The sequence below is a fragment of the Tupaia chinensis genome, unplaced genomic scaffold, assembly GCF_000334495.1.
Source record: "Tupaia chinensis unplaced genomic scaffold, TupChi_1.0 Scaffold000468_1, whole genome shotgun sequence".
Lineage (NCBI taxonomy): Eukaryota > Metazoa > Chordata > Mammalia > Scandentia > Tupaiidae > Tupaia > Tupaia belangeri.
This window is the reverse complement of record NW_006159977.1, coordinates 1,740,764-1,767,716: the sequence shown is the minus strand read 5'-3', so window position 1 is coordinate 1,767,716 and position 26,953 is coordinate 1,740,764. Positions and strand designations below refer to the sequence as shown.

The window sequence follows — 26,953 nt, the reverse complement described above, 5'->3', positions numbered from 1 at the left end:
TGCGCCCTTATAGCAAAAGAAAAACCTCTCCAAAAAAAAACAAAACAGAAAGAAAGAAAAGCCAGCTTAATAAATAAATAAATAAACTGGAGAACTCATGATTCTGGGGCTGGAAGTCCGAAATCCATGCTGTCTTCTCTGCTGCCGGCCACCCACGGCTTGTCCACCGCCTACTCCAACCTCTGTCTCTGTCTCCACGTGAGTCTCTTCTCCTCTTAGAAGGAAGTTCTGAAGGCACCTGAAGGGCGCAGGCAGGGAAAGCCCCCAGGAGGAACTTTGGGCTTCTCTCCAAAGGCGAAGAGAAGGTAGGAAGGTTTTTTTTTTTTTTTTTTGAGAGGTTTTTTTATTTTTTTTTTTGCTATCGGGCGTGTGCGCTCACCAGACAGACAGAGACAGACAGAGAGACAGAAAGTGAGAAATCACCACCCAGGGGGGATGGCCACGCCGCAATCCTTTCTTCTCCATTCTCCTCTCGGGATCTTGGGCACGCATGCACACATGCCCAGCATGAGTTTAAGCCACCGGGTCTGGGACTCAAACCACAGTCAACTACATGGAGTCAAGCGACATAGCCATTATGCTAACTGCTGGTCCCGAAGGTAGGAAGGTCTTAACCAGCTCCTTCAGGCTGTGTTGTGGGAGGACTCAGGCCTGTCTACTCCTCCAGCGAGGGACTGGAACTTGGTTCTGCTTCTGCTTTAGATCCACCAATGTACTGTTGGCAAAGACTTCTTATTCTTTTGTTTCGTTTTGTTTTTTTGGAGATATTTTCGCTATACGGCGCGTGCACTCGCCAGACAGAGAGAGAGACAGAGAGACAGAAAGCGAGAAATCACGCCCCAGGGGGGATGGTCACGCCGCAATCCCTTCTCCTCCATTCTCCTCTCAGGATCTTGGGCACGCATGCACATGCACCCGGCGTGAGTTTTAAGCCACCAGGTCTGGGATGCGAACCATGGTCGACTACGTGGGAGTCCAGCAACATAGCCATTACGCTAACTGCTGGTTCCCGAGGACTTCTTATTCTGAAATAAACAAATGAACAAGGCCATTTCTTTTTCTGGTGGAAGGGTAAGCCATGCCCACTGTGGACAGGGATGGGGCGTGGCGAGGACAGTGTAAGGAGGGTGTGGAGGTCCCTGCAGACCTGGCCCCGGCGAAGCCCGTGTGAGAATAGTGAGAACATACAGAAGCGGTTTTGGTGGCCTCTTCATATAGAAAACAATGCCACCCGCCAGCCTTTCTGCAGCTATGACTGTCGCCATCGCTTTATAAACTTAATTTCGTCACTTTTTAAGAGGGCTCTTCATCTCTCAAAATGTGACCTGCAGTGAGGACCTGGTGCCTGCAAGTGGCAGGTGCTTTGCTCACGTGGGTCAGGAGAGGAGGAGGTCTGGGTCCCCCGGATGAGCCTGGGTAGCCTTGGGGAAGGATGACCCAGCCAGAATCTCCGGGGCCCTGCAGAACCAAGAAGCATCTTCTAGAGGAGACACAACCGTGGTGACACTGTGACCATTGCTGGAGGAACAAAGCAGAGGGTGTCCAGAGAGGACAGGAATGGGGAAAGAGACCCTGGGACCCAGTGGGTCAGAAACAGGGCTGACCAAGACATGGAGTTGAGGCCTTCCCGTCAGAATGGAGCTCCCCTTCTGGGTGGTACAGGGACCCTCGTGGGGGGCTAAGGGAGCCGGACAGATGGGGGCAGTGTGTGTGTGTGTGTGTGTGTGTGTGTGTGTGTGTGTTTGTGTGCGCGCCGCTTCTTCTGAACAGGATCAAATTGTTACAACTAAATACCTCTAGCAGCAAATGGTAAAGTGCAAAGAGTATTCCAAAGGTTCAAGGCAAATGTGTCTTATGAAAAACCGTGTATGGCTTTCAATTTCATTTGTTCCCAAATAAACTCGTACTTTAATTCCATTTCCCACAGACTCTGTGAGTCCCTTGTCTGATTTCATGGGGTAGGATTTCAGACAATGGGGGCCTGACACCAGGCATCTGTCAGGCTCCCCTCGTGTTGTCTTCCCAGCCTTGGGTGAGAGGCCCCCTGCCTTGACCCTGGGCAGCTCGGGGGTGTCTGGAAGGCAGAAGCGGAACTCCCTTCAGAGTCACAGCAATGATGGGGAGCCTCTCCTCTCCCCCCAGCCTGTCAGGATGTCCTTCTGCCTCTGGTCCCCCTCGTGGCAGTTAAAAAAAAGGAATGACATCTGAATCTATTTCTTTTTTCTTTTTTTTTGGAGAGGTTTTTTGCTATAGGGCGGATGCGCTCGCCAGACAGACAGAGAGAGACATAGAGACAGAAAGCAAGAAATCACCCCCCAGGGGAGATGGTCATGCCGCAATCCCTTCTCCTCCATTCTCCTCTCGGGATCTTGGGCACACACGCGCATGCGCCCAGCATGAGCTTTAAGCCACAGGGTCCGGGATGCGAACCACGGTCAACTACGTGGGAGTCCAGCGACATAGCCATTATGCTAACTGCTGGTTCCCGATCCGAATCTATTTCTGAGATTCGCATGAGTTCCCAGGACCCGTTCTCCCACCAGAAGTGACTTTGTGCTGTCCCGTGCCCGCTCTGTCTGTTCCCAGCTAGCTAGCAAGCGTCCCCACACTGCGAACAATGCTTCATTGAGACGAGCGTGGAGGGTAGCCCACAGCCACTGCTGGAGGGAAGTGTTTCCAAACCGCCTGCCCTTGAACGTGTTCAGTTTTCAGTCCCGGAGTACAGCAACCGAGCCTTTCACGGAAACGAGGACTTCAGAAACGTGTTGGCACACGAGGTACTTTGTGTTGAATTGGTCACGAATGCCAAGTCAGGACTTCAGATGACTCCTGAAATAAGAAAGCTACAGTGGGGAGATTTCAGCAGTCAGCTTCCAGGAGAGATCGGATATAGCTTCTAATAAAAGACACGTGCACAGTAAAGTTGCTAAAGTGGGAAGAGAACGCTGAAAACGCACGCAGGAGGAGGAGCGCAGAAGCTAGAGCGTCGCTGGGACTCAAGATGACATTTAGTTTAGAGCTTTCTGGTGGCGGAAACACGAGGGTCTGCACTCTTGTCATTGTCTGAGGAGAGAAAATGACACCGCGGACAGCGCAGGCTCTCGGTGCTGATAACAGAACTGCCGGGTCTGGGTCATTTGTAGAAATCGAAGTTTATTCAGCTCCCTGCTGGGGGGCCGAAGGGCCAGGGTCTGCCTCTGGTGAGGATCTTCCTGTTGGTGGAGAATGTGGGGTTGGGCAGGATTTTTGTTTGTTTTGTTATTGGGTGCATGTGCTCTCTGGAAAGAGAGACAGAGAGAGAGAGGAAAAGTGAGAAATCAGCTCCCAGGGGACTTGCCACGCCACAAATTCTTCTCTATCTCTTTCTGGGGTTTTAGGCAGGCATGCACATGCGCCCACAGTGTTTTTCAAGCTGCTGGGTCCAGGACTCAAACTGCGTTAGCAGCCATGTGGGATCCAGTCGCCTTCACCACCATGCCACCTACTGGCTTGAGAGTAGGATCTTGAGCAGGGCAGTGTGTCTGTCTGTCTCCTCCCCTTGGGTGGGTTTATGTGGATTAATCATGGGAGCCCTGCCCTGACGCCTAATCACTTCTCACCTGCCTGGCCCTGCTAAGACAACAGGAGAATTACCTTAGGAGAAGGCCTGGGCCCTGCTTGTCCAGATATGCCCTACCCCATGGTGTTCCGTTCTCCCCAGAGCAGCCAGCCCGGCAGGTGCTCATACCTTTGAACCCAAGGAGGAGTTCACCGTGGGGTGCACGAGGCACCGGGACTGTAGCCTGGTGTCCACACACATGCACAAGCAAGGCCCTTACAGTGCAGGATGGAGCTGGGGCTGAGGAGGAGAGGGAGCCCTGGGGCTGGGGCAGGCCCCCTCTCCCTGCCGCCGAGTCCCACAGCCTCCGAGAAGTCTGAGCATTCTCTGAGCCTGGCCTCCCACGCTGCTGGGAAGCTGTGTTTACCGAGCATGGAGGTGCAGGTCAGATCACCAATGTCTTCATTGTCTGCAGCCGGTGCGTTGTGTGGCTTTTGGCCCTGGGCCTCCTCCATACTCTTGCCCCGGGCCCAGCCAACACAGAAATTTGGGGCCAATACTGGCTTTCCCACGTGGTCTGCTTCCTGGGCAAAGGGGCTCAGGGCTAGTATTGGGTGGTCGGCAAAGTCGTGCTGTATTCTATGTTTTTCTATGCAACAATGCATCATGACGTTTCCGACAACCCAGCAGTTTGAATCAGCTGTGACATGGAAGCAGGCCAGCTCGAGGCTCAGCAGGGCCCTAGCCATTTTGAAATGAAGAAAGACCTCTGACCAGAGCAATCTGACCAAGTGCTGAGTCGTGGGAGGTCAGTTCGAGGAACGGTCAGGTGAGAAACCAGGAGGGCGTATTTGAAGGAAAACAGAAATCAGGATAATTGCTCAAAGGAAAGCGATCGACTCCCTTCATTGTGAGGAATGCTGTATATAGATGAGGAGCCAACGAGACCTACTGCAGTGTAGGCCATGGCACATGCCCCCCTGTCCCCAGCCACTCAGTGGCCTCCCTAGAGTCCACCAGGGCCTCCTGTCCTTCCTGTCCTTTCCCCACAGACGCCCACGCGCCCTTCCCTCTCCCTGCTCGGTTCTGGGCGTTCTTAAAGCAGGGTTGTCTAATGGCTGCCCCGTCCTCACCAGCACCAGCCGGGCACTAAGCTGTGTTTTAAGTGAATGAGCGAATGACTGGAAAGAATGCCAGTCTCATAGGCCACAGCTCAGGGGGCTGAGGCCCCGTCTCCCCATTGCTCATAGGCAAACCCCACACCTCTCAGTCTGCCAGTCAAGGCCTTCAACAGACTGACCTGACCTGAGGCTCCGACTTCAGACGGCCAACAGGAACCCAGACCAGAGGGACCCGTCCTGCCCGGGGCTGCCTGGTCTCTGCTCCCTGGGCTTCCAACTGCTCTTGGTGCTGCCTGCTGTTCTGTCACCTTGTCTCTGAAGTTCCTTTCAGAGCAGATCAGTGGAGGAGGCCTCCTGTCAGTCCTATTCCCTCCCGTCCCCAGCCATCAGTCACACGAGAGTCATGGTGGGCTAACACCCCACGGGGCCTGCCCGCCTCCCTGCTGTGTTGGACACTGTCTGTGGTCTGAGACCTGCAGGACACTTACTCCATTTCCATGGGACTCCCTGAGGCTGCTGTGGGATCTCAGTCACCTGTCCCCCGTCCCTCTGCCCATGTTCCAGAACGCTCCAAGGTCCACAAGTCGGGGAGCACCCACTCAACACTGGCTGGATGAGGGAGAGGATCCCCCCAGCTGCAGAGGAGCTGAGCAGTTGGCATTGGAGGTGGCCACCGGCCAAGGCGCTTTGTTTAGTGTGCACGGTGGCTTTGAAGGTGTGGGAACTGGGGAGTGCTACTGCGGCTCGTCACGGAGGCCCGGAGGTCCGCATGGTGGCAGTGTGCCAGGGGCCAAGGAGCGTCCTGGCGGCACACTTTCACAAGCACCCTCATCAGAGATAGAAACGACAGGTGGTTCTCAGACTGGTTCCCAAACCAGCACAGCAGCACCCCCGGACCTCGTGAGAAATGCACAGGCCTCTGAATTGGAAGCTCCAGGCTGGGGCCAATAATCTGGGTCTTAACAAGCTCCCGGTGATTCTGATTGGATCCAAGGTCTGGGAGACAGACCTGGGCACTCCCTGCTGGTGTGAATAGGGGCATCCACACTGTTGCCGTCTCCACCAGATGCCCAGCAGTCCTCGAGAGCTCAGGTGTGCACCAGAATGGCGGTAGGGACGGCCCTGTCCAGGCACCTCGCCGGCAGGTGCGTCCTCTGAAGCCCAGGCCCATGGGGGCTCCTGTTTGCTGCTGACAAGTGAAGGTGGGCAGGTCCAGAGGCCCGAGCACTGGGAAGCCGGTGTCAGCTCCAGGAGGACCCCACCCAATGCGGTAAGTGGGAGAGGCTGTGGGAGGTGCCATGGCTTCTACCCAGTGCCAGCTGACTGAGCAAACCCACAGCGGCAGCGCAGGCCGGAGGGCTTCTCCCGAGTGGGTGCTGCTCGGGCTCTGGCATCGTCTCCCGCTCCGGCAAGATGGTGACAGAGAGCTCTGAGATGAGGACAGTGGGCTGGCAGTTGGTCACCTGCCCAGAGTCATCCTGGCTTTGGGCGGCAGTGCGGTAGTGGGGGTTAAGATTGGGAGGCTGGGGAGGCCTGGGTGGTGGGGCCAGGTGGGGGACGAGCTGCAGGTGGAAGGACTGAGATCCTCCCTCAGCCACAGCCTGGGAACTGCCCTCAGGGCCGACTGCCTGGTTAAAGAATTTTCTTAAAATGTCTATAATGGCGGGCGTGTGGGAAATGAGCTTTAGCGGAAATGTTCCCTGGAGCGCCGGTGTGAGCAGACAGGTGTTAACTGCTGTGAAAGAACGAGGCTTGGGAGATGGTGCTTCCAGGTCTGGGAAGAACGCGCCGAGCCCAGGAAAGGGTGCTGGGCAGAACCCCTGGGCCCCTCAGGGTTTTGAGGAGCAGGCCGTCTGCTGGGGACTCACTCGGTGACCACTTCTCCCGTGGAAACGCGGTGGCAGGCTGTCAGCCGGCACGAGGGGGCATGGCCCCACCGCACAGACTCGCGCACCGTGTTTGCAGAATCACTGATCAACCTGCGTTGTTCGGAGGGGAACGGAGCCGGGCTACTTCAACCCGCTGATAGGCTGCTTATTCGCCTCGGAGTCTCCCCTTGGCAGAGCTGGGGCAGGTTCTGGGAGGATATGTGAAGAAGGTTCTGGAAGAGGGGGCGTAGGACATTAGAGAACCCTGGGAAGTCCTCAGAAAGCCAAGGGCCACCTGCAGGGAGGGTGCCAGCTCTGCACAGGCGCAGCGCCTGGAGCGGTGGTGTCCCTCCCTTCGGACTGAAGTGGCTCCGGTCCTGCTGTCCCGGCGGGCAGGCAGAGGACAAGGACTGTACAAGGAGACAGAGGAAGTCTGGCCGAGTCCCGAGGCTGCGACCCAGATCAAGTGGGGTGCTTTCTGGCAGCCGAGGCATCAGACGAGGGCAACGCAGGAGGGCGTGGCAGCCCAGGGCAGCCGTCATGGGCAGTGCCGCTTTCGGCCGCGAGGGAGCTCAGGTTTAGCCCGTGTGCTCGGGAAGCCCCGCGGACGGTTTTAGGACTGTTTCCTGGGGCAGGCTAAGCTGCTCACGTCCCGAGGACACACCTGAGCTCTTGGGCTTGCACCTTGTTCCTGCCGGGCCGCCGCTGCCTGAGAGATGGCTCCGTCTCCCTTGGGCCTGCCTGTCATTGCCCAGCACTGGTGTCCCCCTGGACCCCGTGGCCCTGGCTCCCAGCTCCAGGCCCTGGCATGGCGAGGCCCGTGGACCCCTGAGCAGTTTTATGAGCAGGTGATTCAGACGTCCATTGCCCGGTCACGGTGGCTCAGGGTTGCAAGGCTCCCAGCCTGCCATGTATTTGAGTGTTTTAAATTTCGGTGCTCAGTGCCCGGGCACGGAGTGTGGCCACACAGCTGAGGCTGGGAGAGAGAGATTAACCTGGCGGCCCCGACTTCTCTAACTCCTGCCACCTCCTGGCAGACACAACCCGGGAAAACCAGCTGACCCGAGGGCTTGTCATGCTGGGAATTGATGTGTGATGGCATTCAGCTCCAAGTGATTTAGTGACTGGGGGAAGGTCAGACGGAATGCGAAGCTTACGTCAAAGGCACAAATGGGGCCAATTAGGCCGACTCCTTGGCTGTTCTAGGGCATGTGAGGTTGATGGGGAGGTGGACGCAGGCTGGTATCTGTCTAGTTTCTTTGATGACAACTCTGTGACCAGGTAACCCTGGCCCAAGGAAGTCCTGTGTGTCCTAACTAATTCGAGGTACTCTCAGCAAACTTCAACTTGGGCTCTCTGGCTACAAAATAAGACTCGACACCCCTGGGGATGAGGAAGGAGCCCAAGTTCTGGACGGCATTGTAGACAGGGTATGTGGGAAGACAGGGTTCTGAGGTCATGTGAAGCATGGGGATTTCTCCAAGGTCTTCAGCTCCCAAGGAGAACGTTCCACCATTGCACCCACCCAGGCCTTGCCCAGAGAGACCGCCACCTTCTCCTTGATTGGAGACACGGTCGCTCTGCGTCGTGCGTTTGCATGGATCTTCATCTGCTTCCTCCTGCTCTGTGTCCGAGGGAGGGAATGCACTGGGATCTGGCCGGTGGCCTTACATCGGTGGCTCCCTGGCCACAGACCGGGGAGTGGAAACCCACAGAGTTCTTGAGCTTGGCAGCTGAGGTGCATGTGGTGAGCAGGGTGAGAAGACAGATGCCACTTTCACAGGACCTGGCTGTACCTCTCAGCTGCCTGGACAGTGGGTTCCTGCCTCCCCTCCCCCTTTCCTCTCCTTTCTTTCTCCTTCCTCTCTTCCTGCCTGGTTTCCTGAGGTTCCCTGCATGTGAGTGAGCCAGACTGATTCACTCTGAGAACTAATGCTATCTTGGGCCCTTCACTCTTCCCCACCCCAAGTGTGACCTTCGCTAGCCCTGAGCAAGTATTTCCGCTTGAATCAAACCCTCTATCAGAGCTTGGCTGTGCTGGTCATTCGATCCTTTCAGTGAGACACAGCCCATGGTCTGCCTGGCGCTGACATGCGGCCTTTGATTAGGGAGGGCTGATAGTCTTAGACCCCAGGGCCAGCATGCCTCCCAGGAGGGGAGCTGCTACCCCTCCAGCCTGGAGCAGTCATAGTCCCCCTGAAGTTCACCCCTGCTCTGGAGTCCCTTTGCAGAGTTCCAGCCTAGTGGAGGGTTTGGGGTATGCAGCCAGAGACGGGCGAGCACCCCGCTTCTCATCTGAAGGCTGCCCTCTGGTAGTGTATTTTGTCAAATCCTGCTTCCTGCTTTGTTCTTCATTCTCTGTGCTCTAAGGTCTCACCAGACCTCTTTTGTTTTGTTTTTAAGGTTTTGGCCATAGGGCACTTGTGTTTGCCAGAGAGAAAGGGAAAGTGAGAAATCACCCCCCAGAGGAGATGGCCACGCAACCACACACATGCACCCAGCATGACTGCCAAACCACCAGGTCTGGGACATAAATTAAGGTCACCCATGTCAGTGTCTTAACTACCACACCAACTGCTGGCCCCACTAGGAGGCCGTGTGTGTGTGTGTTTGAGGTTTTTCTATAGGGCATGTGCACTCCCCAGAAAGACAGAAAGAGACAGAGAGACAGAAAGCGGAGAAATCACCCAGCCCAGGGGGGATGGCCACGCTGCAATCCCTTCTCCTCCATGCTCCTCTCGGGATCTTGGGCACACATGCACATGTGCCTGGCATGAGTTTAAGTCACCAGGTGCAGGACTTGAACCACAGTCGGGTGCGTGGGAGTCCAGCGACATAGCCATTACGCCAAGTGCTGGTCCTGGCCCTGTATTTTTAACCCAGCCCGTCACTCCCTGCTAATTTGGTGACACTTACCGAGCAGTTAAAGCTATGTCTCCTGTGAAGAATATGGACTACACTCCCAACTCAGAGATGTTAAATTTTGACAATTCCTAGGGGGCCATGTTTATATGTGAGATATCTGGGAAGACCCAGAGGAAACTGGGGTGCAAGTTGATTTGGTGAACAGTCATTGCCATGCCGTGGCAGGTGGAAGTGCTGTCTTACCTCCAACTCGAGAGTGTACCTGGAGCTGGCAGGCTTGAAAGAGTTTTATCCAGTTTTTCTGCTGTGGTCATTTGTCTGGAAAGAAAATCAGAGGCAGCCCCACAAGCTGAGAGCGAAGGGCTTCCTCATGTGGTCATCTCTCTCGGCAAGTCTTTAGCGCCTACGAGAGCTCCTATTAGAGTTTCATAGCTTTGTGGCTGCTGTCCCAACTAAAGTAAGGCTCTGAGTCCCTATGGCCAGTGTGGACTGAAAGGAGGTGGAAGGGTATGGCTGATGTGGCGCTGCAGTGACCCCTTGGTGACTGTCCCCTCCCACATTTCCAGACGGGGGTTTGCTCAGAGGCAACAGAGGGATCCAGACCTGACAGCAGGGACAGTGGGAGAAAACAACCAGTAGCCCTAAAATAAAACCACATTCCCATCCCCCAGTGTGGCAGAGCAAAGGGCAGACGTGCGGGTGGGCACAGCTCCATAGGGGCTGCCAGGGCGCAGCGGGACTGTTTGCCAGCTTCTTCTCCTACGGCAGTGCACACATGATGGGGAGCTGGAGTCCGAGGCCTGGGGCCTCGTGGCTGTGTCCCCCACACGAAGTGTCACCTGTCAGGCTACTGCCTTGGAAAACCACTCTAAGCCTGGAATGGCATGGGCGGTAGGAAGATGAATTTTGGGAGCATTTTCAGATGAGCGATACGTGTTCCGAATGTGCCAGCCTTCTCACTTTCCCTCACTGAGCTGCTTAGGAGAGCTCATGAAGGATACCTTTTAGGTGGTGTGGTGGGTAAGGCGCTGGACTCTCACATGGCCGACTATGGTTTGAATCCTGGATCTAGTTTTTTCATTTTTCCCTCTTTCCAGTTAAATTTAAAAATAATACAATAAAAATAAATATAAAATAAAAATAATTCTTAAAAAAATGTCCTTGACCCTTATATCTTTACTTACATTTTTATACTCTTGACTATTTTTTACTTCTCTTTTAAGTAAATGATCATGCCTCATCAAATGGTAATGAGGCCAGGGACCCGATCCGGCTTACAGAATATACATTAAAGTCCTAAATCACTTCGCTACTACCTGAGCAGAAAAGCTGACACTGTGCGTGCGTCTCGGTCACTGAGACTCTGCTGTCCTCCAGGGCTGAGTTATCTGCCAGTGACAGAGTTACTGCCAGCCGCGCACCTGAGCCTCCCATCACTGCCTGCAAGCTACTCGCTGTTCTCCTGGCCGTGCCCCGAGTTCACAGCCTTTGATAACAATCCCGGTGCCACCAATAAAGACCCCCGCACTTGCTGTATCACTGGACTTTTGGCAGAAAGGGAAACACCTCGCATGAACATGAGAAACTCGAATAAAGTACTTTCATGCGATATTTAACCAAAGCAGTACTCTGATACTGTATTTTACCTAGTTGATGTATTCCCATTTGTGCTACATTATTTCCCTTCAAGACATATAAGGGCCAGCAGATGGCATAGTGGTTACTGGACTCCACATGGTTGACCGTAGTTTCAAGTCCCAGACTCAGTGGCTTGAAAATCACACCAGGAGTGTGTGTGCGCCTAAGATCTCAGGAGGAAAATGAGGGAGGGAGTGAGGCATGGCTATCCCCCTTAAGGGGTGATTTCTCACTTTCCCTCTCACTGTCTCTCTCTCTCTTCAGCAAATGTCTACATGTGCCCTGAAGGGGGGGAAAAACCTTAAAAAGAAGCTACGAGAAGCAGCTAGCAGGATCTTGGGCACTCATGTGTGTGCTTGACATGTTTCGGGCTGACCCAGCCAGGGATCTGAACCATCGTCCCCCTGTGGTATCCACTTCTCTTGCGTGTCACATTACCACTGTGCCATGGAGCAGGCCCTGGTATGGATTTTAATACATGTGTAACACGTACACTGATCAAATCCGGGTAATTCTAGCTCTCATCTGAAACATTCACTGTTTGTGTTGAGAACATTCAGAATATTTCCACTAGCTTTGTTGAAAGTTATAATAAGTTGTCGTTAGACATTCATCTCTAGCATGTATTCCTCCTCTCTAGCTGTAATCTCGTATCCGTTAAGCGAACTCAGACACAGGCTTTTTCTGAAAGAATCCGGACTTTCAGAGGCTGCCCCTCTGCTGGCCATGTTTTCTCATTGCTTTCTCTAACAGCTCTTTGGGGCTCTGAGATTCTAAGTGTAAAGCTCAACACTCACCCGTGGAAGCGGCATCCTTCCTGAGAGCCTCCTTAACGTGGGCTTAGACGGGAAACGGGAACGGCTTGTGTTATCCACCCTTTAAAGCATTTCTAGCGCTCAGCCTCCATGAAATGGATTGCTTATGGGGAGATAATGTCTGTTCTATTCCTTTTTAAGTCTGTGAAAAATGTCATCCTGGTTAATAGGGTGATTAAAACTCTTTATGCTCCAGGAGATAGATGTGATTATGTTTGTCATACTCTCCCCAAGATAAAGACAGCAAAGAAGGCAAACCTGAAATTCCGTAACATTTCCTCTCTTCCGTGTCCAGGAACATTCAGAACTCAACACACAGATGGCACTTCACATAAAGAATAACATTATCCGTTCAACATTTTTCCTTTCCATTAACCAACTTAACAATATGCCTCTGGTTTAAAAGGAATAATGACGAAATCTGATATCTGAGTTCTCACTGTAGAAAAACACCATTTTAGTCCTATGCTTGCTTCCTTTTTAAATTTCCATCTTTGTTACTTCATTTTCACTTTTAACGCACAACCAGAGCCCAGGCTTGGTACCGACTCTGGGGAATCTAACCCTGGTCTTCCCTCAGCAGGTGACTCGTGGTCACTGCCATTCAGGCCGGGACAACGGTCACTCATTAAGGGAAGGGTTTTGGAAACCTCAGGCACAAGCAGGCGTTCAGACATTCACTCCTTCAGCATTTACTCCCTCAGCCTCTCTCATGGCCGGTGAGAACAGGGCACACCCACCACGGCCTGGCTCCCTCCTGAGGGCTGCCTGCACTTGCCCGGGGTGGGGCAGCCCTGTGACAGGTGCTGTCTGTGATCCATGAGTCCCTGTGAGGGGGAGCTACCTTCCAGAAGCTTAGAAGGCAGGAATCCACTAAATAGAAGCACAGCAAATGATTTCTCATTTTACCACTCCAGATAAGCTAAAAATTTTCATTTTCTCCTACCAGTGGAGATCTTTTAAAAATCAATAGCTGTTCTCCATCTAAAAATAAAACCCCGCATTCTCTCTGTAAAGCTGCAGGCAGGGCCTTCTATTAAGGGGAACAGAGGCTTGTACTGTGGACAACACCCGTTAGGTTTGACTCCTGTCTTTCCTGTTTCATTTAAAGGCTAGAATTTTTTTCTTAGCAGAGATTTAGTTAAAAATGAAAGATGGGTGAGGAGTTTTGCTGTTTCATATACCGTGATAAATTTCACAATCCTTTCCTCTTAGTCTTGAATTTTTAACAGGTTACATGTGAATCCCAGACACGGATTACACCTGTTTAATTAACAATACAGCAATTTTAACAGGGTCATGTGATCTAGAGAAAAATGCTACATTATGCACTTGACATTTCATTTAAAATTTTCTCTTACAACTAAAAGGTTTCATTATAACAATTTGCAAATGTACTTTATTAAATCTGATTGCTGACTAATTAGAACCTAAGCAATTATAAAGAAATTGTATAACTGATCTTCAGCCAGAGGTTATTTCTCTGGAAGTGCTGGCATACTCGAGTATCTCTCTTCTTTAACACATTTTAATCTCCAGTAAAAAAACGATGTAGACGCTATTCTCCGCCTGTTCTCTGTAAGAGATCAGGGAGGACAGGAGGGGGGTAAGTGTGACTGAGATTTGACCACAGCAGCTTACAGGGACCTCCAGAGAGGTCTAAGCCACTAGCGACCCTGACCCTGTGTTGGAGTATAACCTGCTCCCCGGCCACTTTCAGGCCTAATAGAAACAAGTCTTCCAAATTCTGACGAGGAAGGCCTTTGAAGCTCATCATTTAGCCACTGCATTTAGCAGGTACTCCTGCTGTTAGGGGTCTGTTTATTAAGATTTCCTATCATACTTTCATTAAGCTTTTCTTTTTTTTAAAAAAAAGAATTATTTCATTTTATTTATTCATTCATTTATTTTAATTTGACCAGAGAGAGACACAGAGGGAGAGAGAGAAAGAGAGAGGGAAAGTGAGAAAGCAAGCTACCAGGTTCAGGACTCGAACCGTGGTTGGCCACATGGGAGGGTCCAGCGCCTTAACCACCACGCCACCTGCTGGTCCCTCATTAAGGTTTTCTGTTCAGGTACAAAACTTGTTTCCACTGGATAGTCACAAATAGGAGCATTTCCTCCAGGATCTCCTCCACGCAGGAAAGTTATCCCTGTCATTACGATTTTTAAATAGTCCTCTTAATGTTGGGGAAACTTCACCCCCTGACACCCCACACAGACTGTCAGCCAGTGAAGATGCTGCGGGCTGCCCGTCCTGTGGGCTCCCTCCCGATCTGAGCACATGCTCAGGAAAACCAGCCCCAGTCCCTCTGCAGTCGCGGGGTCCGAACCGCCCTCCTGCGTGATCGCTCTGCAATCCTCCGCGCACATCTCATTTGGGTTTCAGTGCTTCCTCCCACTCGACAGCTGCCTCGGAGTTCCTGGGAATTGCCGGAAATATCGATTGCATTTTACTTCGAAGATCTTTCATCTAGAAGAAGAAAAGAAATCAGTTATCAAATGTTAAAAGAAAGAACAAAGAACCAAAACGCCTAGAGATATGCCTTTGCTGACAGGGTGGCACTTCATTGCTCATGGGTACAGGTGAAAGGGAAGGACTGTGTTCAAGCCACCTCGAAAAGAAAGAAAACGGACCACTTCTGTGTATGAATTCGTTATCTGGATAACTTCACTCCTTGGGACCAGCAGGTGGCATGGTGGCTAGGATCCCACATGGCCGACTTGAAGGTTCAAGTCCTGGACACGGCAGCTTGGAAAAAATGCCAGACACATGTGCATGCCCCAAATCCCAAGACGAGAATGGAAGAGAAGGGGTTGCGACATGGCCATCTGCACCGTGGGGATTGGAGATGATTTCTCATTTTCTCTTTTTTTCCTCTCTGGTGCGTACATACTCTCTATAGCAAAAATCTAAAAAACAAAACAACTACCCCCCCAAAAACCTTCACTCCTCATGAATGAATATATACACACACACATACACACACACACATATATACACATATATATAAGAGATTTTTGCTATAGGGTGTGTGCACTTGCTGGAGACACAGAGAGAAAGTGAGAAATCATCCCACACAGGGAGGATGCAGGCTGCAATCCTTTCTCCTCCATTTTCCTTTCTGAATTTTGGGCACACATGCACACATGCCCAGCATGAGTTTCAAGCCTCTGGATCCGGGATTTGAACTGCGGTTGGCCAACCACTATGCTACCTGTTGGCCCCCAGATTGAAAATATTTTTAATAATTGGCTGCATCTATACTGGACATGCACAGTTTGTTTCTGTCATTACTCCCTGATCAGTACAGTATAACCCCTATTTACAAAGCACTCACCTTGTCTTACGTTTTAGAAGTAATCTAGAGATGATTTAAAGAACGTAGGAAGACGTGCATTGCTGTATGCAATTACTCTACCTTTTATGTAAGAAACTTGAGCATCCATGGGTTTTGGTATCTGTGAGGCAGTCCTGGAACCAACCGAACCATACTTAGGTCATCTGAAGTTAAAATTTTAGAGCCAGAGGGAAGGGTAGAGAAAAAAACTTAGAAGAGGTCTAATAAAGAATGAATCAATGAATGAGTGACAGATAAGCTAGAATGTTCCCACGTGACCATGCTGACAGATGTGGAATCCGAGAGCTGAGAGGGCTAAGGCAGTGTCGCTCCCGTGGCAGCCCACCCTGGTGTACTCCGGTGACGTCCCCAGAGGGAAGGGCACACTCACGAGGAGCTTGGTGGTCTTCACATCAGACTACTAGCTACACACTCAGTCCTTCTTTGTAATCCACGTGGCCTAGGCAACACCACAGCACTGCGTTAGAGTCTTTGTCATCAGCCATATCCCAGCCATCTTCCCAGGACACAGAGCTCCGTGACTGGGCTAGTGACAAACCTGGACTCATCCAGGACACGCGAGTCGTTTCTTAGAGTGGTCATCTGAAAGTAGGCCGATGTATTTTATGTTGATGCTTATTTATTTCGATTTGAGGCTAAACCTTCTCCGTGTTGGCAAATTTGGGGTGGGGGGGGTGCACCTAGTGTGGGACTTGCCAGGCCATTAGTCATCACAGCACTGCTGTCAGCACCACAGAGCTCTGTTCAAACCCGAGCTCCACACTTGGGAGAGCTGCTTCCCGTCTAAGTCCAGTTCCCACGTGCGGAGAATGGCGGGAGTAAGTACCTGCTGACAGCGCGAGCATCGGGAGGCAACGCGTGCAAAGCCTGGCCGTGACAGTGTTTACACCGCTTAGCTGTCGTCGCTACAGCACTATCGAAATGAGTGTGTTGCACTCCAAGAACAAAGCTCATAGGGACATGAACACTGTGGTGCATCTGTTAAAACCCCAACTTCGTAGTCATGTATCGTTGTGGTTTAAATACTCTGACACTGGGAGGTAAGTAAGGCCACCCGTCACGGTCGTCTATAGCTCTATGCCGACCACCACAATGTCCTGGTCCCAGACACATCCCACGGGACACGTCTCTCCCCACTCCCTTTTCTGTGGCTCTCCAGGTTGTGCTGTAAAGGACTTCTTTTTTTCTTTTTTAATTATTTTTTTTTGAGAGGTTTTTACTATAAGGTGCCTGTGCTCACCAGAAAGAGAGAAAACAGAGAGGCAGAAAGCGAGAAATCACCCCCCAGCGGGGATGGCCACGCCGCAATCCCTCTCCTCCATTCTCCTCTTGGGATCTTGGGCATGCATGTACCCGGCATGAGTTTAAGCCACCGAGTCTCAACAGTTTGGGACTCAAACTGCGGTCAACTACATGGGAGTCTAGAGAAATAGCCATTACGCCAACTGCTGGTCCCCGAAGAACGTCTCATGAGAGACTCTCAAGTAGAGGCAGTTCTGCACCCCTGGGAGAGACTGAAACTGTGGAGGGTTTTCTGGTTGCCATAACCTTGGGGGACTTCTATTTGCATCTGACAATTAAGGCAAAGATGCTAGCTGCCCAGGATGGCCCACGGACAGAACTGCCTTATCTAAACACCAACAGAAGCTGCACTGAGAACTTTGCACAGACCTTCCTAGTGTAAAGGTCTCTCCCAGGCCAGGTTTGCAATGCGCGTTCCAGGTCCTTCCCTCCAGCTTTCCAGCTGAACATCTGCTACATCACAGCCTAAGGACAGGGGCACGAGCTGGGGTGTCAGAGAGCCGAGACAGGAGCAGAGTCGCTCGCCATTCTCCTTCCAGTGAGAGGGAACTTGGCTAGTCTCCAGGAAAGGTGGGGCTGGGAAACGCACAGGCCAGGCTAGGAGGGCAGGTGGCTGCTCTACTTCAGCAGGCTCGTGTCCCCGTTTCCTCCTCTTGGTCTGATTTTTGTCTTTTCTTCCATTTTCCAACTATTGTATTATTCTCTTGTTCCTAGGGTTCTATGTGAGTAGGAAAAATAGCCCAGTAGGCAGAGACAGGCAAGGAACTGGGGAAAGTGACACAGAAAACACCGTTTATTCCTTCTAACTTCACAGCCGGAAACAGAAACCCAGGGTCTACATTTAAATTATGAAGAGTCTCAAGTTGCTTTAGACAATGGGGCTCCACAGAAAGTTTTAAACTTGTACTACTTTTATTGCATGGATAATAAGCAAAAACCTTCCCATTCTTTCACTTACATCAGTTTCTGGCATGTAGGTTGCAAAAGCTACCGGCCTCAGCAGTGGTGCACCACACACAGGCCAACAGACCAGCCAAGGATGCACTTGAGGAGATTCAGGGATTGAGTACGGTCACGCTAACTCGGTTATAAGGTGAAGGCTCAATTCCATGGTGATGATCACAGCTAGTGTCACAGACCTGTCCCTCTACCCAGTACTATGGTGAAGCTGGGCCATGCTGGGCACTAGAGTCTTCAAGTAGCAGCTCATTTTCACGGTGAAACCTTGCCAAACTCTAGGATCTCTTCCCCGCAGTTCTCTCTCCTCTCCGTCTCTATTGTGATCACAGGGCTTCCCACACACGCAGGCTGTGCCCTACTCGACTCGTGGGGATGCTCTCCACAGGCCTCGGGCGTGAGTGGTACTTCCTAGTGCAATGGGTCTACTGTCCTTTCTATTTTTTGAACTGTCAGAGGGTGTGTGCAGTTGTCAGAGAGACAGAGACAGAGTGACAGAGAAGGCACACCTAACAACGTGGTCCCGCCACAGTCCTTTCTCCTCCATTTGTCCATCTTGTCACACATGCACATGTGCACACGCCTGCCATGATTTTTTTTTTTTTTTTTTTTTTTTTTTTTTAGTTTTGCCAAAGATAGAGAGGGGAGAAAGCATCCTCTAAAGAAGAGTGGTCATACCACTATCCCTCCTCCATTTCTCTATCTTGTTGGGATTTCGGGCATGGGTATGAAACTCAAACCTTGCTGTCGGCCATGTGGGATCCAGTTTCCTTAACTACTAGGTCATGAGCTGGCCCTGGCATGTTTTTCAGGCCACAGGGAGCTGGGATTCAAATCACGGTCAGCCATGTGGGATTTGACTTCCTTAACCACTAGGCTACAGGGCTGACTCAACTGTCCTTCAATTCCAATGTTTGGTGTCCAACAGGGCTGAGTTGTAATATCAAAAAGTGCCCCTGCCTAAGGTAGCAGTGCTCAAATGGATTGTCATGACTACTGGGCAATGTATTACAGATGTTTGTCACAAATAGGGACAGTCTAAGACTGTACAATTGACTTTTTAGATATTGGAACAGAATCAAGATCATGCCTGTAGTAAGAGTGCTCGAATTCCTATTTCAGTAGCTTACTGAAGGGGCATCTAGCCAGTATGCTAGGAGTGCCACTTAAGAGTTCTGTGTGTCAGCCATAGTTACCTTTTAACCCTCAAAACAATGGGACCCTCCCTTTTTTTTTTGGAGAGGTTTTTCTATAGGGCGTATGTGCTCACCAGACAGAGACAGAGAGACAGAAAGCAAGATATCACCCCCCGGGGAGAGGGCCACGCCGTAATCCCTTTTCCTCCGTACTACTCTCGGGATCTTGGGCATGCATGCACACGCACTCGGTGTGAGTTTTAAGCCACCGGGTCTGGGACGCGAACCGCGGTTGGCTACGTGGGAGTCCAGCGACATAGCCATTACACTAACTGCTGGTCCCAATGGCACCCCCCCTTTTAAAGATAGTGATAGAAGCTTAGCAACATGAAGCAATGCACTCGGTTTCACAGCTGGTAAGCCCAGGGCTGGTTGCACAGCCGATGTGCTTACTCTGTGCCCTGCCTAGATGTGTACGCAAGGTCTTGGTGCACCTTTGCTCTGACAGTGTGCTAAAAGCTTAAAAGTTTTATGTTATGCCTCCCCCTCCCCATGTAATTAGTTTCAGAAAATTTTTACAGCGTCAATTCTAATACATAGGCACTTGATGGAATTAAAAAATTCTGAATATTGAAATGCTTTGGCCACTGACTAGCTCATTTAGCATCTACTTCTTCATTGTCGGTGCAGGACTGTTGCCACCCTTAGTGCTGGAGTGACAATGACACAAGCTTTACAGGATCTACTAACGGAAAAGCCTTTGGATATGTCAGTAGTTGTAACATCTTGGTAATTTTCAAAAGCCTAGTAATTTAGCTTCTTCATAAAATACGGTAAGAACGTGTAATACTGATACTAAGAGCTAAAAAGTAGAGTTAGGTTGTAAAAGTGTTACTTGAACAGGAATAATATCTGCCACTTGGGATCACTTACATGTCAGGCACTAGGCAAAGCATTGCTATTATTTAATCTTCACCATCCTCTGTGGAAGAGCTTATGACCTCCACTCTATTTATGAGAAGCCACAGGTGAGAGAGGTTAACTCGTCCCTGGTGACATGGCTCGTAAGTTCAACCGCTTGCCTGATGTCCAGGATTTTACCCACAATCACTCTGGTTCTGTGACCTAAAAAGACAAAGTACCTCTATAACTTGTACCAGCTTTCACTAAATGACTTTAAAACAATGCAGTAAATATCTCTCACAATGGCGACCATTACTAGTTTAAAATATTTCTTCTATAGAGACAGACACAGAAAGAAAGACTGGGAGACAGATGGCACCTGCAACCCTGTCTCCATCCTGCGATCCGCCCCACCCCCGGTCCACCGGAACTACAGGCACGTACACATCCATCCCTGCACGCACAGGGAGACCTCAGGTCACAAACCTGGGACTCTCTCATGTGGCTTCGGCATCATGGAGCGTTTCGTTACCAATGCACCACCAAGGCTGGCCAATGGCGACCATTTTATTTGGAATGGTGTGAAAGATACTTCAGCTCCTCCTTGAAATTAGGCGACCAAGTGACTAGTACTGGCTAATGAAATGTGAGCAAAAGAAATGTGTGTTCCTTCTAGGCTGAGCACCTAATTGCAGGGGTTCAATTCTCTAGGCCTCTCTTTCCTTTCCATAACAAGCATGGAAACACGTTTGCCATGGTAGTGCCTCGCAAGCAAAGCAACCTGGGATACTGAGCCAGCACATGAAGATACCTTTCACAGAGAGCTGCTTAAACCCATAGCGGACTTTACACGGGTGAGAAACCTTGTTCATTTAAGTCACAGATTTGGAGATTGTTTTTACTGCAGCATAAGCTATCGTGGCTGACCTAGTGACAAGAATTATAAAACAGATATAAGGTATGCGCCGCCGATGCCCTACCATAGTATACTACATCTGGATAAAACACATTGGAATAAAAACTCAAGAGGTTAGATAAAAGGGAACAGGAATTCTGTATAGCTGAGCTCTAAAATTCTCTTACAACAACAACAATGCAAACAACACCTTTCCCACTTCCAGGGAGCTCAGCACATCAGTTGGTCCCAGTATGAGACACTGCTTCCTACAACCAGAACAGTCCTAAGTTGATAAAATTCTACTAAGCAGGACTGGCTTAGTTTAGAGAGCAAATGCTGCTGTCTTTCACCTTTGACTAGGCCTGTTGATATCCGCATGGACGAAGAGTGAACATACTATATTATTTGAACGTTCAGTTGCATTTGTCTGTTACATTAGGGAGGCTGAAGTGAATTCAAACCTCACTTCCGGTTTCCTAGTTTACCAGCACTATCATTTAGGTGGAGGTCAGACAAGCACCAGTACTCTCTCCTAAACCCTCACTGGATGACAGGATTCTTAGGGAAGTCAACTGATTAGGAGTAAAAAGCAAATGCGTAACTTTCTGAGAAATACAACCCCTGACGTACTCATTAAAATGGCCAATTTTTACGACAGTGATGAACAATTGGGCACAACTCAAAAGCACAGGTTTTATGTGAATGTGAAGTAAACTGAACCACAGATGACCCGGGAGCCTTTTACAGCCCATTCTGCTGCTACGACTAGCCAGTAAGAACAATGTCTCAGGGCTTCGTGATTTAATGTGCTAACAGGTCAGGTTCTCAGTGGCAGCTCTGAAGTGATTTCGCTCAATCAGGCTTTACTTTTAGTAACTTCAAATTTAGGAATGCTTCTTTCCCTTGTCAAATAAATGACGTTAACTGTACAGCTCTGTCAGACCTCTGTCTACAAGTCTCTGCTGCAAAGAACATTTCATACAGCCACTTTGGTCACTGATATTTTTATACCTTAACCTAACGATCCTGCTTCAATAGTGTGCGCGTGCACAAGATGACCTTACATGTGGCTGCAGCCCCCATTACTATGTGGCACATGGACTTGCCAGAGAGAGATGAAGAGAAAGTGAGAAAGCACCCCCTCGGGGGATGACCACATTGCAATCCCTTCTCCTCCATTCCTTTTGGAATTTTGGGCATGTACACACACCCAGTGTGTTTTTTAAGCCGCTGGGTCTGGGACTTGAATCATACAGTTGGCCATGTGGGATGCAGATGCCTTTGCCACCAGCTGGCCTATATGACAGCTTTTTATAATGGCCTAGCAGACAGGCCATTCCAGGCTAATGAAAGCGGCCTCCAGATGAAGCCAGTACAAAAAGGACTTCTGAGGGACATATTTTTATTTTTACGTTGTAGAGGAAGTTACAACTTTCAAAAACATGGTATATAAACAAACAAACATAAAGCCAGCCAGAATAACTTAGCATGTATCTAATGAAAAAATATCAGAATTTCTAGAACACAATAAACACCTCTATCTACTTCTTTTTAGACCAAATAGCAACCGCATATATACATATGTATGAGGCGAGTATTAATACTTGTATGTCAGCGGCACCAAGAACACTTCCTGTTGGCAACTTTTAAAAATTCCAGCTTATTCAAGTTCATATATACAATCCCACATCCACTCTTCAGTAACTTTGGAATGGTACCTATAAACAACTTTAAAGCTTGAGCTCCTTCTGAATTTCCCACAGTGTTTTTGCACTCTTTTTCAGACGAGCCTCCTCTTCAGGAGCCAGCTTTATCTTTATAAGATCTGTAATACCATTCTCTCCCAGGACACAAGGAACACTGAGGAATACTTCCTCATTTATCCCATAGAGGCCCTTGATTATGGTGGAGACCGGATGTGTTCTCCTAAGATCCTTCAGAATGCTTTCTGTTAAATCAGCTACAGACAGGCCAATGGCCCAGTTAGTATAACCTTTCATTTTAATAATCTCATAAGCACTAGCGATCACTTCTTTGTGGAGATGATTCCAGCGCTCAGGATCTTTATCAGTTCCTATGTCCGAGTTCAGATCCTGCAGAGGGATGCCAGCAATGTTAACCCCACTCCATACAGGAACACTTGAATCTCCATGCTCTCCAAGGACCCACCCATGGCAGCTTTCAGCGTGGATACCAAGCTTCTGCCCAATCAAGAACCGGAAACGAGCAGTATCCAGATTACAGCCACTTCCTATAACACGGTTTTTGGGGAAAGCACTCAACTTCCAGGCTACATAGGTTAAGATATCCACTGGGTTGGAAACAACAATCAGTTTGCAGCGGGGGCTATACTGGATAATGCCAGAAATCATTAACTTAAAGATGGCCACATTTCGCTGGACTAAATTAAGGCGCGTTTCTCCTTTTTCTTGGCGCGCACCTGCTGTGATAATGACTAGGTTGGAGTTTGCAGTGACAAGGTAATCTTTGCTGCAAACAATATTCGGCATTTTCATGAAAGGGCTGCCGTGCTGAAGATCCATCGTCTCACCCTTCAGTTTGCCTTCGTCAACATCCACCAAGGCGAGTTCATCACTCAAGCCCTTTAACAATATGCTCACAGCACAGGCCATGCCGACCGATCCCGCTCCTATAATGGAGATCTTGTTGTGATGAACGGGCTCCTCCGAGGTGAAATGCTTGATAAGCTCATTCTTCACAGTCGCCATCTTGGAGACTGGGGTGAAGAGCCAGGCCCCTCGGAGTGGGGTACGTGCCGCCTGATGGGGACACACGGCCATCCTTGGGCGCAAGAAATCTGATCCCACCCTCTGGCTGGCTCGCAAGACTCCCACTGCCCAGCTCATGGCCATTCACTGACGAGGAAGAGGAAGAGAATGGAGAGGGTCAGGCAAGCCCATCGAACTGTCTGAGAGCGACCCTGAGAGCGGACGTTGACCATGGACTAACGTGCCTACGGGCCACTACTGCGGCTGCGTGGCCTGGCCCAGGCCCCGCCCCCGCATCCCCTACTGCGGCTGCGCAGACCCGCCCCCAGTCATGGGGCTGCAATGGCCTTGGAGTCCTCTGCGAAGGCAGTAAAAGAGCTTCTTTCCAAGCAAGTGAATCCTGGAGTTGGTTTTACAAACATGTATTCTCTTTTCTCTTTAATGTTTCATAGCTATAACAGGCCAACCCAGATCCCTGGAATTAGTTTTCTAATTTTAGTATGTATGCCAAGTAAAACTTTCTATTAAAGTTTTTTCTCTCTCGATGAAAATAAGGTTAAGCCTTCGGAGCTGTAACCCGCCGGGAGGAACACTGTGTGTCCCAGTAGCCGCCTGCATCGCAGGACGTGGGCTCCTGTTTTCTGGCGTGTCCTGCTGGAGGGCCGCCTATCAGGCCAGGATTCCACTGCCTTTAGCCAGTCCAGCACCGGAGTCAGCCTGACCACAGCTAGGGGCCGACTGTCACTTCTCTGCCACTAAAAGCTCCGGGAGAGGGTGCTGATTCCTCATGCCAAAGCAAAACCTGTGGTTGTGAGGCCTGATTACAAAAGACCTCTCAAAAAGAAAGATGAGATGCAGTCCTTCATCGAAATGAAGATATTGCTTAAGTGTCCCTAAAATGGCAAGTTTTAACCAATGCACAAGTCAGACAATTGAAAAGTAGTGAGATCAAATGACAGTTCGCTAGTAGAGCAGGCTTCAGTACCACTAACCCACCGCATTTCTCCCGGCAGTCTCAGGAACTTGCTTCCCTTCAGGTTTCTGAGGAGGCGTAAACTTTACATGGAGGAAGTGCATAAATCCAGTAAGCTACAAAAGCTCTGGTAAAATAATGGCTCTTTCTCTCACTTACTCACAGAAGTGCAGCCATCTGAAGATTTCTCAGCACTCCCGTTTCCTTATGGGGGAGCTTACTGGCGCGCTGACTCACTTTCTATGCAAGTAAGGACCAGACACTCCATCTGGATGGGACAGAGCCACACAGAAGGCACCAGACACATGAATGATCTTCACACTGGTGGTCATTTTAAAATGTTTTACTAGGATCAGTTTTTCATAGCTGTTGTTTCTCTCGTCCTAGTTTTAAATTGCAATGTTTTAACCTAATGCCTGCTCCCACCCTCTTCCTGTAGAGTCCTTTGACCAGTCAAGTTGTCTTCCAACCTAAGTGTCCTTGAGCATGAAATCCAAGGACATAAAGACTCTTAGGGGGAAGGCTTCTTTCTGTAGTAATTTTCTAGAGTTTGAACCTCTTCAGAAAAGCAATCTCTGTGACAGAGGCCTCTTCAGTTTTCCCCCTTAGACACAACTAATTCAATTTTTAGGGTGAAAACAAACCAACAATTCTCCCAAGTAAAAATACCCCAGATGAAGCAGCTTCCTATTCAGTAAGGAGAGCACTAAAAAACACGAAGAGATGTACGTGACCTCCAGAGCAGATTGAGGTCTTCTCAAAGACGAGGAAGCCAAATATAGCCAGACAGCTCCCTAATGGCTTGCTATCTTAGGCGGCTCATTATTCCTTCTGAACTGAAAACCTAACTCAAACCATCTCATCAACATGCAGTATGGCGTTATAACCGATGGCAGGATTTACCTTAATACTTTCAGTTACAGCACTTAGGAAGGAGGAAGCAGGAAATGAAGATGACCAGCGAGTCTCTGGACCAAGTCTGGTGGCAACTGGGTCATTCCGTCCCTTCCACCCGACTCTCACTGGCTCCTGCCCTGCTCGTCCTGCTGGGTGGCTATTTCTACGTTCCATCTGCTCAAGCATCTTCGTCAGCCCCCACAGGACTGACGCGTCCAAGCCCCACGTCAGCGCTGTCCTTTGTGCCTCTCTCCACGATGGGATTTGTCACACACGCTCACAGTAAAATACTTCCGACTGTGTCATTCCGGGAAGGATCACCTTTTATTTTGATTTTCTTACAGTTTATTTCTCCCATAAGCCAGAGGCAGAGACAGACACAGAGACAGGCACCCACAGCAGGGTGTGCACCTGCCATCCACCCCCAGCTTCTGCCAGCCCAGGATCTTGGGCACATGTGCACCTGGCAAAATCAAGGAGGTCTCTGGACACAGACCAGAATCTTCCCATGTGAGCCAGCCCTGTGGCAGCAGAGAGACCACCTTTCATTTCTCCCAGCCCCGCAGAACACAGCAGGCACAGGAACAGCAACTCAGTAAATGTTTGTAGTAGAAAAGAACGAGGAACTGCAGAATCAAGTAAGGCCAGAGACGGGGCTCAAAGTTAGAAGAGATGGAGAAGCTGGACAGAGCACTGGCTGGTGTAGAGCTCTGACAACAGAGGTCAGTAAAGTGCTTAGTGCTTGTTTGGGGTTTCTTAGCAAGGTTGATTGCATACATTTCAAAGAAAGCCTTGGATAAGTTACAAAGGTTTCCTAGCTATGTTCAAAGTCAAGACCTACCTTACCAAATCAAAATAGACCACAAAACAAAAACAAAAACAGGAGCAAAAAATAAAAATAAAAATAAAAAACGAAACAGAAAACTACAGTGCTAGAAGCACTGTGGTACAAATATGCAATGGCAGAGAGAATATTTTTATCCTTAAAAGTTATTTAAAATGTTTTGCTCTTTGTAAAGCTTTTTAAAAAAGTAATCAGCACACGAAAACCCTGATTTGAGGGGAAAAGGGGATGTGATGAAGGCAGTGTTAATTAATATTCTAAGCTGATCCGAAGTAGGCTATAAACTCACCAGCATGCAAGGGAGAATTATTTAAGCACAATTATTTTAAAAGTCTTCTTTGTGATTTGAAAATCATAAAATGCAAATTGTAGTTTTAAAACAAATTACCGGGCTTTGAGCAAAGTAATCCTATTGCTCAAAGATACTGCAATTTATATAACTTTGTAATCCTCACATGGGAGTCTTTACAAATTCTAGAGCACGGACATACCTTCTTTTGTTGAAATACGGGGAAGGACACGAAAGCAGGGCCAGGGGTTTGGTTTTCCGAGGAGTATGCAAGTAGAATGCCAATTCAAAAAGCAACAGAGACCAGCTTCCTAGTTATGGTATTAAAATATTACAAAATGAATCGGCAAGCACTCTCCCTATGTCTCTTCTAAATGAATTATCCAAGCTGCATGGTTTTTAAAGGATCATGTACATCATTTTTGATTCAATGTAAAAGAGCCACTTGTATTATTAAACACTAAGAGGAAAAAAGGAAATATTTTAATGTGACAAAAAATGTGAAAAACTAATAAATGAAGTCATTAGTATGTATTGTAAAATCCTAAATACAATCTAAAAACTGAGAAAGCTGAATGTGATGGGTATGGAGCCTGAGTGCATCGGTGCTTTTTATCAATATGCTCCGTTTGTTCCCCGTGACTGGATGAACAGAAGTCACGCCGTCGTCTTCAGAAAACACAGCTCGTTCTTCCAAGAAAAGACATAACTATATGTCTGTGTGTGGAAGTTAATTCCAATTTGATGTAGAAACTTATGTTTATAAACTCAAAACCGCCCAAATAATTACTTCTGTTTTGTAACGGTCAAAACTAACC

The 26,953-nt window shown here is 49.3% G+C and overlaps 2 protein-coding genes across 2 annotated transcripts in view; both read right to left on the bottom strand.

The window, feature by feature from the left end:
• Positions 1-13,819: 13,819 nt before the first annotated feature.
• The window catches only part of TMEM242 (transmembrane protein 242), a 34,736-nt gene continuing 21,602 nt past the window's right edge, over positions 13,820-26,953 (bottom strand). Inside the window, exon 4 of the mRNA XM_006155793.3 lies at positions 13,820-14,318. Coding sequence (XP_006155855.1) covers positions 14,220-14,318 — 99 coding nt within the window. The 3' untranslated portion in view covers positions 13,820-14,219. The remainder of the gene's footprint in view (positions 14,319-26,953) is intronic.
• On the bottom strand, positions 21,789-23,387 carry LDHAL6B (lactate dehydrogenase A like 6B). Its single transcript, XM_006155792.3, has one exon. The coding sequence runs from the start codon at positions 23,274-23,276 to the stop codon at positions 22,134-22,136; it is 1,143 nt and encodes a 380-aa protein (XP_006155854.1). The 5' UTR covers positions 23,277-23,387; the 3' UTR covers positions 21,789-22,133.